General features: G+C 42.3%; 1 protein-coding gene across 7 annotated transcripts in view; it reads right to left on the reverse strand.

Annotated features, from left to right (window-relative positions):
- LOC115204324 (kelch-like protein 13) overlaps window positions 1-14,962 on the reverse strand; it is a 68,468-nt gene that overhangs the window by 31,580 nt on the left and 21,926 nt on the right. For 4 of the 7 annotated variants that reach the window (XR_003880349.1, XM_029769801.1, XM_029769800.1 and 1 more), the window contains 2 exons: window positions 7,455-7,526; window positions 3,112-3,253 (listed from right to left, as the gene is read on the reverse strand). Coding sequence is in view for 6 of the 7 variants with exons in the window: in XM_029769801.1 (XP_029625661.1) it covers window positions 3,112-3,253; window positions 7,455-7,526 (214 nt within the window). In the remaining variant the exon portion in view is untranslated. The remainder of the gene's footprint in view (window positions 1-3,111; window positions 3,254-7,454; window positions 7,527-14,962) is intronic. The other 3 variants (XM_029769805.1, XM_029769804.1, XM_029769803.1) reach the window with 1 other exon arrangement.

Below are 14,962 nucleotides of genomic sequence, written 5' to 3' on the forward strand. Positions count from 1 at the left end.
GCATGATGATCTGCTTGTTATTGTGTCAGTAAGGGGAAAACACTGCATAATGATCTGCATGTTATTGTGTCAGTGAGGGGAAAACACTGCATGTTATTGTGTCAGTGAGGGGAAAACACTGCATAATGATCTGCTTGTTATTGTGTCAGTGACGGGAAAACACTGTATAATGATCTGCATGTTATTGTGTCAGTAAGGGGAAAACACTGCATGATGATCTGCATGTTATTGTGTCAGTCAGGGGAAAACACTGCATGATGATCTGCTTGTTATTGTGTCAGTGAGGGGAAAACACTGCATGATGATCTGCATGTTATTGTGTCAGTCAGGGGAAAACACTGCATGATGATCTGCATGTTATTGTGTCAGTCAGGGGAAAACACTGCATAATGATCTGCTTGTTATTGTGTCAGTAAGGGGAAAACACTGCATAATGATCTGCTTGTTATTGTGTCAGTGAGGGGAAAACACTGCATAATGATCTGCTTGTTATTGTGTCAGTAAGGGGAAAACACTGCATAATGATCTGCTTGTTATTGTGTCAGTGAGGGGAAAACACTGCATAATGATCTGCTTGTTATTGTGTCAGTAAGGGGAAAACACTGCATAATGATCTGCTTGTTATTGTGTCACTAAGTGGAAAACACTGCATAATGATCTGCTTGTTATTGTGTCAGTGAGGGGAAAACACTGCATAATGATCTGCTTGTTATTGTGTCAGTAAGGGGAAAACACTGCATAATGATCTGCTTGTTATTGTGTCAGTAAGGGGAAAACACTGCATAATGATCTGCTTGTTATTGTGTCAGTGAGGGGAAAACACTGCATAATGATCTGCTTGTTATTGTGTCAGTGAGGGGAAAACACTGCATAATGATCTGCATGTCATTGTGTCAGTGAGGGGAAAACACTGCATAATGATCTGCATGTCATTGTGTCAGTGAGGGGAAAACACTGCATAATGATCTGCATGTTATTGTGTCAGTGAGGGGAAAACACTGCATAATGATCTGCATGTCATTGTGTCAGTGAGGGGAAAACACTGCATGTTATTGTGTCAGTGAGGGGAAAACACTGCATGATGATCTGCGTGTTATTGTGTCAGTAAGGGGAAAACACTGCATAATGATCTGCTTGTTATTGTGTCAGTAAGGGGAAAACACTGCATAATGATCTGCTTGTTATTGTGTCAGTCAGGGGAAAACACTGCATAATGATCTGCATGTTATTGTGTCAGTAAGGGGAAAACACTGTATAATGATCTGCATGTTATTGTGTCAGTAAGGGGAAAACACTGCATAATGATCTGCTTGTTATTGTGTCAGTGACGGGAAAACACTGTATAATGATCTGCATGTTATTGTGTCAGTAAGGGGAAAACACCGCATAATGATCTGCTTGTTATTGTGTCAGTGAGGGGAAAACACTGTATAATGATCTGCTTGTTATTGTGTCAGTAAGGGGAAAACACTGTATAATGATCTGCTTGTTATTGTGTCAGTCAGGGGAAAACACTGCATGATTATCTGCTTGTTATTGTGTCAGTGAGGGGAAAACACTGTATAATGATCTGCATGTTATTGTGTCAGTCAGGGGAAAACACTGCATAATGATCTGCTTGTTATTGTGTCAGTGACGGGAAAACACTGTATAATGATCTGCATGTTATTGTGTCAGTAAGGGGAAAACACTGTATAATGATCTGCATGTTATTGTGTCAGTCAGGGGAAAACACTGCATGATGATCTGCTTGTTATTGTGTCAGTGAGGGGAAAACACTGCCTGAAACCTTCTACTCTTCGGTTGACACACACCCTCGCACACACACACCCTCCCTTACTCTGTCTCCCTCTCATAAACACACACACCACTCTCTCGCTCCTAAACACATACACACACACTGCCCCAACTTTTAAAACGTTAGGCACCAAACAGAATTTAAAGGAGCACAAGAAAGACATTGAGTTGTGGTATAGTTTAAGCTTACACTAGGCCTATATGAATCCTACCTTTGAAGCACATCTCATGAGTAGCAGAACCTTTTCCTTTCTTCCTGTGCCAATCAAATTAGCCTAGACCTACTGTTAAGTTACCAGGTTGTTAGCTAGCTAGGTATCATGACTGAACAACATTGTTTGTTATCCAACCAATAATTAGCGTCCCGGGATTAGTTTAAAACGGCCCGCAATGGTTTGTGAAATCCTATAAAATGGTTATAACAGGCGATGAAATGATACAATGTATCATCATTGCTCAGTCTGCGCTGCTCCAATGTAACAAATGTACAACTCTAACAACAGAAGACTCATCAGGGTCTGCATCCCCGTGGCCATGATGGCTAAATGATATATTTTTTAACTGACTGAGGAATAGATGCTCATGAAGAGCAGAAGGAGAGAAGCAGGTGAATGAGGGCTGGCTGATTACAGCTGCTACACGTGATGTGAGCGTGAAAGTGAAGTGGATATGATTGGACCTGTGCATACCAGAGACTGAATTCATAAACATTTTATAACAGGAGCCAGCAGGTTCTTTAGATCGCTAGGGCTGAAATGTGGTAGTATCGTATGAAATGGTACTACTTCATTCTAAAATGTTGGTATCATGACATTTTGGTATTGTGATATTACTGTGGTACAGGTATACCATGCAACACTACCGTAAAGGAAAAATGACTTGTGATTTAGAGTTGCATAAAAAGATCATACACTAGAGATTAGATTGTTGGAGATAGATGAGCATGTTTGGTGCTGCACACGAACAACTTTTTGTTACCGCCAATGGGTTTTAGAAAACTATTTTCTACAGAAAACCTAATTGAAACAATCCCAGGGCCATTTGTGTAATTTCTTGTTGTGTTGTAGATATTTTTAGAGTTGTGTAAAGGCCAGATCAGACCCTTGGCCTTTGTCTGGAAGATTCTCAGACACCATACGGACATACTGACTATCTAGCTTTTCAATCAATCAATGGACCTCCGAAGGCACATGAAAATCACCCTGGCTTATTTCATTAGTGCTTTTATGAGGTTCATCAATCTGTATCAATCTGAACATCCTCTGAAGCAACACCATCTCTCGGTCTCTCTCCTTCCCATCCATTACTGCTCACCTGAAGGACCACTGAACTGTGTGTGTTGCTCGTGAAGAAGCGAGTGTTTCCTGTTTTGGAAGCCTGTAGGTGGGCAGAGATGCCCATGTCACCACACCCCAGCGACACTTTCATGTGAGGGTCATCGTCCTCCACGAGGGATCTTCATGGGAGGCAGAGAGGGAGGGGGAGAGAGAGGGAAAGAGACGTTTAGCTCACAATCATGCAGTACAAGAACACATTTATATAATAAAAATGAACTTATTGAGTGTGTTTTGTAAGTACAGTGCATTCGTAAAGTATTCAGACCCATTGACTTTTCCCACATTTTGTTACGTTACATCCTTATTCTAAAATGGATTATATATTATTTTGTTCTCATCTACACACAATACTCCATAATGACAAAGCAACAACAGGTTCCTTAATTATGTAAGTATTCAGACCCTTTGCTATGAGACTTGAAATTGAGCTCAGGTGCATCCTGTTTCCATTGATCATCCTTGAGCTGTTTCTACAACTTGATTGGAGTCCACCTGTGGTAAATTCAATTGATTGGACACGATTTGGAAAGGCACACACCTGTCAATATAAAGGGCCCACAGTTGACAGTGCATGTCAGAGCAAAAACCAGTCTAGAAGAAAAAGAAACGCACACCTATTAAGGCGAGGTGCTGGCTAGCGGAGTAGAAAACTTGAATATAAGGGAGAGCCGCACACTCTAGGAGCTCAGATGCAAAAATGTGATATCCTATATACATTTTTTGCATCTGAGCTCCTAGAGTGTGCGGCTCTCCCTTATTTTCAGAGCAAAAACCAGGCCATGAGGTAGAAGGAATTGTCCACAGAGCTCAGAGACAAGATTGTGTTGAGGCACAGATCTGGGGAAGAGTAGCAAAACATTTCTGCAGCATTGAAGGTCCCCAAGAACACAGTGGCCTCCATTATTCTTAAATGGAAGAAGTTTGGAGCTACCAAGACTCTTCCTAGAGCTGGCTTCCCGGTCAAACTGAGCACTCGGGGTAGAAAGGCCTTGGTCAGGGAGGTGACCAAGAACCCGATGGTCACTCTGACAGAGCTCCTCTGTGGAGATGGGGAAAAAAACTTCCTAACGGACAACCTTCTCTGCCGCAATCCACCAACAGTAAAAGGCACATGGCAAACTCCAAGCGGGCTGTCAAAAGGCACCTAAAGACTCTCAGACCATGAGAAACAAGATTCTCTGGTCTGATGAAATGAAGATTAAACTCTTTGGCCTGAACGCCAAGCATCACGTCTGGAGGAAACCTAGCACCATCCCTATGGTGAAGCATGGCAGTGGCAACATCAGGCTGTGGGGATGTTTTTCAGCGGCAGGGACTGGGAGACTAGTCAGGATTGAGGGAAAGATAAACAGAGCAAAGTACAGAGAAATCCTTGATGAAAACCTGCTCCAGAGAGCTCAGGGCCTCAGACTGGGGCATTGGTTCACCTTCCAACTGGACCACGACACTAAGCACATAGCCAAGACAACGCAGGAGTGGCTTCGGGACAAGTCTCTGAATGTTCTTGAGTGGCCCAGCAAGAGCCCGGACTTGAACCCGATCGAACATCTCTGGAGAGACCTGATAATAGCTGTGCAGCGATGCTCCCCATCCAACCTGACAGAGCTTGAGAGGATCTGCAGAGAAGAATGGAAGAAACTCCCCAAATACAGGTGTAGCGTCATACCAAGAAGACTCGAGTCTGTAATCGCTAGCAAAGGTGCTTCAACAAAGTACTGAGTAAAGCATCTGAATGCTTCTGCAAATGTTATAAATACATTTGGATTTTTTTTATTTTTATAACTGTTTTGCTTTGTCATTATGGGAAATTGTGTGTAGATTGATGAGGAAAATTACAATTTTATCATTTTTAGAATAAGGCTGTAACAAAATGTGGAAAACGTCAAGGGGTCTGAATACTTTCCGAATGCACTGTACAGCACAGAGGCTGAGGAAGGGGGTTTTAGGAAAAGGATAATTAATACACAGCATTAACGAGTGACGAGGTCCTGTTTCCCCTATATGCATATAGCAGTGGTGAACCACCTCTGCTAAATCGTGGCCACCACTGCAAAATAAATGAATTATTCATTTTTTTATCATTTGGGGTGAGGGGAGAAATAATTTTGGGGATGTTAAAACATTGTCAGTGTAAACTTGAAAGACTAAAACCAGATATAAAGTATGTATAAAAGATAACGGAGCTATAAATTTAAAAATAAGATAATATTTGAGAACTAACAACCAACAAAATAAATAAAACACCAGTTGGGTGTAATTAATGATCAGGTAGAACAGAAAACCAGAAGGTTCCAGAGCTCGTAGGGTCAGAGTTGAATACCCCTGCACTATCCTATCATCATCCTCACACTTCAGAAACCATGGGGTGGTAATTGCAGTTTCTGATGTTCAGAAGGTTGAGGTTTGCTGTGGTTTGATGTCAGACGGTCTCGCCATGCTCTCATTGAGATTGTGAGAGAATGACACGACTTGCTTTGGTTGGTGCCCCTGAGCCAATCATAATGGTGTGCTCAACTCCTCCGCCACATTCTGCTGCATCATTAGGAGCACTCCACTCCGAACCTGATGAAGCAATACTAGTACTCTATGCAACACACCGACGCAACATCTTGTTAACTACAGAAACTTTAATTAGGCCTAAAATTACTGGGGACTGACCAGTGTTTCCACTGATTAGTAGGGCACAGCACCTAAACCATGAGGGTCATTAACTTGAGGACATGCAGGAGGGGGAGCTCACTCTGGGAAGTCGTTCTCAGACAAGGAAAAGTAGCACTCTTATGAGATGCATCATGGCCAACATGTCTCCACACTCCTAATCACAATGGTGCATGCAACTGCCCTGGGAATTCCTTAAGCAGAACAGATTTAATGCTGCTTTAATGCTGTAACAATTCAGTCAGACACATTCAGGCTCACTTGGGAAGAAAGCCCAGACAGTCACTTTTATTAGAAATGGGGCGGTTGTTTGTGTGGACTGAAGACGTTTTTCCCCTCATCAAATCATTTTGCATTAAATAATGATTCAATGGTTTCTACTTCAAAGATAGGCAGTGCTGAAATAATCAGACCGAGAGGGGCTGGGAAGAATAATAGTGAATCTCATTCTCATCACACGGCATGTAAAAACCATGGTAATGCAAAAATATATAAAACTAACAAAGAAAAATCTGATTATCACACAAAGGGAGATCTATTTATAGATCTAGGGCTACCACCATAACTAAGGACAACCAGTCCATATTTATCTACATCACATTCTATACAAGTTATTTTAAACACATGATATGATGATCATCCAGGAGTGAGACAATCAGGGGGTCAGTTAATACTATCAGGTATGTTTCTACAGGGAGGGGAGGGTGGATGGCCTAGTGGGCTCTAGTGTTTCTACAGGGAGGGTGGATGGCCTAGTGGGTTCTAGTGTTTCTACAGGGAGGGTGGATGGCCTAGTGGGTTCTAGTGTTTCTACAGGGAGGGTGGATGGCCTAGTGGGTTCTAGTGTTTCTACAGGGAGGGTGGATGGCCTAGTGGGCTCTAGTGTTTCTACAGGGAGGGGTGGGTGGCCTAGTGGGTTGTACTGTTTCTACAGGGAGGGGTGGGTGGCCTAGTGGGTTGTACTGTTTCTACAGGGAGGGGTGGATGGCCTAGTGGGTTGTACTGTTTCTACAGGGAGGGTGGATGGCCTAGTGGGTTGTACTGTTTCTACAGGGAGGGTGGATGGCCTAGTGGGTTGTACTGTTTCTACAGGGAGGGTGGATGGCCTAGTGGGTTGTACTGTTTCTACAGGGAGGGTGGATGGCCTAGTGGGTTGTACTGTTTCTACAGGGAGGGTGGATGGCCTAGTGGGTTGTACTGTTTCTACAGGGAGGGTGGATGGCCTAGTGGGTTGTACTGTTTCTACAGGGAGGGTGGATGGCCTAGTGGGTTGTACTGTTTCTACAGGGAGGGTGGATGGCCTAGTGGGTTGTACTGTTTCTACAGGGAGGGTGGATGGCCTAGTGGGTTGTACTGTTTCTACAGGGAGGGTGGATGGCCTAGTGGGTTGTACTGTTTCTACAGGGAGGGTGGATGGCCTAGTGGGTTGTACTGTTTCTACAGGGAGGGTGGATGGCCTAGTGGGTTGTACTGTTTCTACAGGGAGGGTGGATGGCCTAGTGGGTTGTACTGTTTCTACAGGGAGGGTGGATGGCCTAGTGGGCTCTAGCTTGCAGGAATTCAAGGTCAAAACCACCACCACTAGATGCTGAGGATTCATGGCTAGAGGAGTGACAACAAAGACACTGACACACAGCACAGGCAGGGTACTGGTACATTTACCCTGTCAGGTGGTAAGTCGGAGAAGCAGCAAGGAGAGAGTGGGTTGTCCATACCACAAAGGAGTGCTGGTGGCTGCCGGAACGAAAAACAAAGAGAACAACATCTAGAGCAGGATGATGTTATTTGGCCTCCCAAGTTTTCTGAACAAAAATAATAATAAATGTTCGTTCTTGGACATAAAACACTGTACAATCACCAGGAAATGAGTTCAAAGTGATTTTAATTGAGGAAATCTGTTCAAGTATTCTTAGGCATAACTAGAGGGGCATGTGTGATTGTATACCAATTTAATCAAGGTTTGAAACTATTCTGTTTTTGTCAAATACGATATAACAGTTTGGGATTCTTGTGGTCAATTTGCTTTGTACAAATGATGTATAACTATGTTCCGGCCCTCCGATCATCCGCTCAAGGAAGAATTGGCCCATGACAATGTAATTGGGAACCCTGATTTACAGCATCCCAGTCATAAAAACTTGGTTTCTTGCTGTCGGTGGGAGGAGCAAACACAAATGGCATCTGACGTTTCATCCACGAGCAGCAGATTTACAGTGAAACACACACACACACACACACACACGAAATAACAATGCACAGACTAAGCCAATTTTTGTGAAGAAGTTTTGCCTCGGGACCAAAATTGTCTAGAAAAATAAATCAGCAAAATGCATCTGGATATTTTTTTTAATGCTATATTGATAGTAAATGTAATAAATCTATGAGAAGGGAACAACATTCCCACCTCTTTCATTGTCAATAATACAATTTTGCCCATATTATTGATGAATAATGTTAATAAACTCACTGGTTTGAGACCACAAATCTCTAGATTGAAAATACTGTGAATGAAGAAAAATTGTTGAGAAATTAAATGATTTATTAATTCGTTCATTATAATAAATTGACACTTTCTACGTGGTTTAAGTTCATACTTTTTCCATATATATATATATATATATAAAAAAATCTATATATACACTGAACAGAAATAAAGCCCAACATGTAAAGCGTTGGTCCCATGTTTCATGAGCTGAAATAGATCCAAGAAATGTTCCATACACACAAACAACTTACTTCTCTCAAATTTAGTGAACAAATTTGTTTAAATCCCTGTTAGTGAGCATTTCTCCTTTACCAAGATAATTCATCCACCTGACAGGTGTGGCATATCAAGAAGCTGATTAAACACCATGATCGTTATACAGGAACACCTCGCCTAAACAGGTGTGCGTTTCTTTTGCCTCCACATTACACAGGTGCACCTTGTGCTGGGAACAATAAGAGGCCACTCTAAAATGAGCAGCTGTGTCAAACAACACAATGCCAAAGATGTCTCAAGTTTTGAGGGAGCGTGCAATTGGCTGAGAATGTAATGTTAATTTCTCTACAATAAGCCACCTCCAATGACATTTTATAGAATTTGGCAGTATGTCCAACCTGCCTCAGAACTGCAGACCACGTGTAACCATGCCAGCATAGGACCTCCACATCTGGATTCCTCACCTGCACGATCGTCTGAGACCAGCAACCCGGACAGCTGATGAAATTGTGGGTTTGCACAACCAAAGAATTTCTGCACAAACTGTCAGAATCCGTCACAGGGAAGCTCATCTGTGTGCTCGTTGTCCTCACCAGGGTCTTGACCTGACTGCAGTTCGGCGTGGTAACTGACTTCAGTGGGCCAATGCTCACCTGAAGTCAGTTACTAGCACGATGGAGAAGTGCGCTCTTCACGGATGAATCCCAATTTCAACTGTGCTGGGCAGATGGCAGACAGCGTGTATGGTGTCATGTGGGCAAGCGATTTGCTGATGTCAATGTTGTGAACAGTGCTCCATGGTGGCGGTGGGGTTATGGTACGCGCAGGCATAAGCTACTGACAATGAACATAATTGCTTTTTAATCTATGGCAATTTGAATGCACAGATATACCGGGACGAGATCCTAAGGCCCATTGTCGTGCCATTCATATTCCGCCATCACCGTTTCAGCATGAGAATGCACGGCCCCATGTCACAAGGATCTGTACACAATTACTGGAAGCTGAAAATGTCCCAGTTCTTCCTGGCCTGCATACTCACCAGACATTTCACCCATTGGACATGTTTGGGATGCTCTGGATAAATGTGTACGACAGCGTGTTCCAGTTCCCGCCAATATCCAGCAACTTCACACAGCCATTAAAGAGGAGTGGAACAACGCTCCACAGGCCACCATCAACAGCCTGATCATCTCTATGTGAAGGAGATGTGTCGCGCTGCATTAGGCAAATGGTGGTCACACCAGATACTGACTGGTTTTCTGATACACACCACTACCTTTTTTATAAAGATAACTGTGACCAACAGATGCATATCTGTATGCCCAGTCATGTGAAATCCATAGATTAGGGCCTAATGAATATATTTCAATTGACTAACTCAGTAAAATCTTTGAAATTGTTGCATGTTGCGTTTATATTTTTGTTCAGCATATATATAAAAATTACTCAGCCACTCGCAACCCATTCAAAACCTGGGTCGCGACCCACCAGTTGAGAATTGCTGAACTAGGCCACACACACACACACACACACACACACACACACACACACACACACACACACACACACTTACTTCTCAGAAATACAATTTCATTTAACAAAAGTCAATTTTATTAGGCCCAAATCTTCAGTGTGTGTGGGTTGTGGACGGCAGTTCTCTCTTAACAAGATACTGGAACATGGCAATAATCATCTGCTTTATGGAATGGGGACTGAACCATTTATCAGAAATACATCAGGGGATAATTCATTCATATTGGCCAAATTGGATGGGGGTTAGGTGTGCGATGCATCTTAATTGCTTTTGTAAATTGGAAGATGACTATAATGAAAACATGCATCTTAAGAGCAGCAGACTGTCTCTATTTCCTCTCATTCACACATCTGTTTGAGGGATTCATTTATAAAAGTGGGGAAGTATTGGATTAAAACTAAAGCTAGAGGAACAGAGTGTTGACAAACCATCTATCTCCACCCTACAATGAGGAAATAAAACCCATTGACAGCTGCTCATTCATCAAACTGACACTGTTTAGTAGGCCATTTCTCCACTTCCTGTTTGTGTGACAATCATTGGAATTAAGAATAACAAAATAAAGACAATGCCTTTACTGACAAAACAATTAATTAAATAATTAAAAGAAACATACTGCACAAAAACACATCACAAACACCAACAAAAGATAATACCCCGACCCCAGGGAACTGGTTCAGTATAATTAAATGACTAGATGCTATGCAGCATACTGATCCAACAAAGCCACTCACTCGCAGCAAGTCATGTTTGACAATGTTATAGTTTGGCCAAGGTTTCCCCTCCAACACCAACACAGGATGATACCGTAATTGCTACCTGGGCTGCACCTCAGTGTGTAGCATGATGGACAAGCCAACAATAAACCCCTGCCTGCTGTATAAAATGACCAACAGTACCCCAAAGGAGGTGAAAAGACCCCTTGCAGCACATTGGGGAAATCCACCTCAATTCAACTCATGTACTCCTCTACTGTGTCGCTTTATAAAACCAGGACATTGTTTCAGACAGGTAAAAGAAACGAACAGCACAATCCCTAAAATAGAGATTTAACATGACAAATGTTTTCAATAATTCATTATGATATACTACAGCATGTTCCAATAGGCTACTGGTTTGAGGGGCAGCTGTGATGTGATTTCATTCTGTGCCAGACTTCTTCTCCATGTGAATGAGATGGACTGACCTTAACACATCCCCATCTTTGACTACCCAACATCACTTTTAACTTTGTTGGACACAATGCTCGCCTCTGGATTAAGCTTTGAGGGAGCGACCAGATTAAACAGAAAGGTGTCTTTCTACCCCTTACCACCCCCCGCACTAACTTTTGAAATCGGGACGCTGCTTACTAGAAAATAATAAAAATGGTTGCTGTGCCCGTTAGTGTTTATACCCATTTGCAAATAAAGCACCAAGCACTTGAATAAAGAGCAAAAACAACAGATTAATTTACAGAAAATGTTAGGTGTATAATAATACTAGCTTTGAAGTCAGAATTTTCAACGAGACAAAAGTAGCCATGATGTAATATAAGCAGCGGCCATTTTTATTAAGAGAGGGTGCATTTTAACTGCAAACAGATGGCACTCAACTGTTAAGTCGACACAGCAGCTAAAAACCCTTTTGCTTGATAATGCTCATGCAACCCTCTGGTATCATCTCCTGCTACATTAATATGAGTGCAGGTGATCTGCAGTTTGTGAGCATCCAGTGATAGGATAGTTTGAGAGATTATGCCAAGAAAAAATGGACATTTCTGATAAGGATAATAGAGTTCCAGTCATGCAATATGAGTCACCACATCCTGCACCAAATGTGCTTTACTGAGAAAGCTTAAGATCTCCAACATTTATTTATCCAGCAGTATTGTCGGCAGATTTTCTATTTCATAATTTAAAAAGTCAAGAAGAAGGATATGCTAATGCTACTGGGAGCTGCCGTAATGCCATCCTATCTGAGCTGTCTGGAACAGAAATAAACCTTGGGGTGAATGCAGCTTATGAAGAGGAGCCACACCAAACACACAGCAGCATCTATTCTCCACTGACTGTCTCAGCGGCAGACAGCAATCCATGTGTTCGAGAAAATTCACTTCTTATTTGTAAAAAGGCAAAGGCCAATTCTATTAGAGAGACTTATTCCCAACACTAATAAAATACCAATCCTCTCAAGTCTCCTCCACCTGAACACATACACCTGTATAAGCCTATATCAATTCCATTTAGCCTACATAGATTAAAGGCCCCATGCAGTCTTAGTAATTGTATTTTTAAATCATCACTGTATGTCTAGGAGGTTAGGGCCCTGGCGGAGTGGTGCCAGGAAAATAACCTCTCCCTCAACGGCAACAAAACAAAGGAGCTGATCGTGGACTTTGGGAAACAGCAGAGGGAGCAAGCGCCTTTCCACATCGACAGGACCACAGTGGAGAAGGCGAAAAGCTTCAAGTTCCTCGGCGACACGTCACTGACAATCTGAAATGGCCCACTCACACAGACAGTGTGGTGAAGACGCATCAGTGCCTCTTCAACCTCAGGAAGCTGAAGAAATGTGGCTTGGCACCTAAAACCCTCAAACTTTTACAGATGCACAATTGAGAGCATTCTGTCGGTCTGTATCACCGCCTGGTATGGCAACTGCACTGCCCGCAACCGCAGGGCTCTCCATAGCGTGGTGCAGTTTGCCCAATGCATCACCGGGGGCACACTGCCTGCCCTCCAGGACACCTACAGCACCTGATGTCAAAGGAAGGCAAAAAATATCATCAAGGAAATCAACCACCCGAGCCATGGCCTGTTCACCCCACTATCATCCAGAAGGCGAGGTCAGTACAGGTGCATCAAAGCTGGGGCAGAGAGACTGAAAAACAGCTTCTATCTCAAGGACATCAGACTGTTAAATAGCCATCACTAGCCAGCTTCCACCTGGTTACTGAACCCTGCACCTTAGAGGCTGCTGCCCTATATACATAGACATGGAATTACTGGTTACTTTAATAATGGAACACTAGTCACTTTAATAATGTTTACATAATGCTTTACTCATGTCATATGTATATACTGTATTTTAGTCAATACTACTCTGACATTTCTCATCCTAATATTTATTTATTTATTTCTTCATTCAATTCTTTTACTTTTGGATTTGTGTGTATTGTTGTGAATTGTTAGATACTACTGCACTGCTGGCGCTAGAAACACAAGCATTTCACTACACCCGCAACAACATCTGCTAAATATGTGCATGTGACCAATAAAAATTGATTTGAAATAACTGTTTATTTAAAAAAATATGTCAGAGGTATTTTCATTATCATTTATTTTCCTGAGCTTCTTTGGCGTTAGGAAACAAATGTGAAGATACAGTATTTTACACAACCCCTTAAACAGATAGGCTGGACTAGAGCCCACCCCCTTAACCAGATGAACAGTCATTGGTCTATTATATCAGATCACATTGTGACATCATGATGTGGGCCAAAAGTTTCATCCCACCTGAGTAGGCTGAAAATCCAGGCATTTTTTTGAAACAGCTTTTAGACAAATAGGGCAGTATCATAATTTTCACAATTTCAGAGTGTTATTTCGACCTCAGTGTGGAAATATCACCAAAAAACATTGAAAATCACATTTTCAACCGCACTGCCCCTTGAAGAAAGTCTTACGTGCCAAATGTCTATTTCTGTAGCAAAGGTTCATTGTGGCCATTTTGTGAAAACAGAGGTATGATTCATCAGAAAACACTGTCTGGGGGGGAGAGCAAGGACTCTGAATTGTAGACAAACCATTCAAGCATTATTACTAGCCTATTGTGTAAATAAATCCTGAGTATTGCATAATCAAATCACATTTAGATTGGGTTTTTGAGGGTGTGCTCTTCTCACTCTTAACCGTACTGAATTGATACGCAGGGGGCACAGAACATGTAGGCTTAATGAGTGTTGGAGTGTTTTTGAAAACATTGGACAATCAAACCTAATCAAACAGGCCAAACTAGGAGAAATGTGGTGTTATTGTGTTTAGCTGTCTATCACGGTGGACTGGGGACGTCGTATGGCATTGGTGGCATTGCTGTACCTGCAGGCTAGATACACACACACACACACACACACACACACACGCACACACACGCACACACACGCACACACACGCACACACACACACACACACCACTTAATAAGCCCATTCACTAAAGAACAACAACGTAAGATTAGAGTAAGATGCTTTTGATGAAACAAGGCTAAAACAGTTCAAAACCCATAAGGCTCCCCCCCAAAAAATAGATTTCCTGGCCAGCTCTCTTGAAAGTAATGAGACTAAAATGAATGTGTGGTTAGACTAGTTACAGTTCAACTAGTCTACAAACCCCCCTGCTATGGTATGGGCCACTAGGTTGGAAACTCCACTTTTCTGGTTGCCAAGCCAGGATGGTTATCACACAAGTCAAGTTGGACTGTAGTGTCCAGCCTCATTGTTACAAGATAAAACAGTGGTGTCAAGGGAACTGGGAGCAGTGGAGAGAGAACCGAAAATAGAGATACGGAGCAGCCATGATGGGTTAGGGCCAGCCAGCTACATTCCTCAGGGACTAGAGACCAATGTTTGCATGAGCTGATTCTGCACAATATGCTTTCCAGACAGTTTATTACATGTTTCTTTTTTTTCTTTTTACTTAAGTTAATTATTTTCCCTCAGATGCCAGGAAAATCAGGAAATCAGGGTGTTGTTTCTCCTTACGCCACCATAGAACAATAATCCACTTCCATTTCATTTCTTGTTGATCACCTTAGGCCTAATGTTTAATTAATATGTAATTTCAAGATCAGATCGTACAGCCTATACTAATTTGTCCTATGGCCTTGTCTTTCAGTGGTTAACATAGGGTCAAACAATCTTATGGACATTGGTTGAGGAAGACAGATAGGAAAAT

The sequence above is a fragment of the Salmo trutta genome, chromosome 12 (assembly GCF_901001165.1).
Source record: "Salmo trutta chromosome 12, fSalTru1.1, whole genome shotgun sequence".
NCBI lineage: Eukaryota > Metazoa > Chordata > Actinopteri > Salmoniformes > Salmonidae > Salmo > Salmo trutta.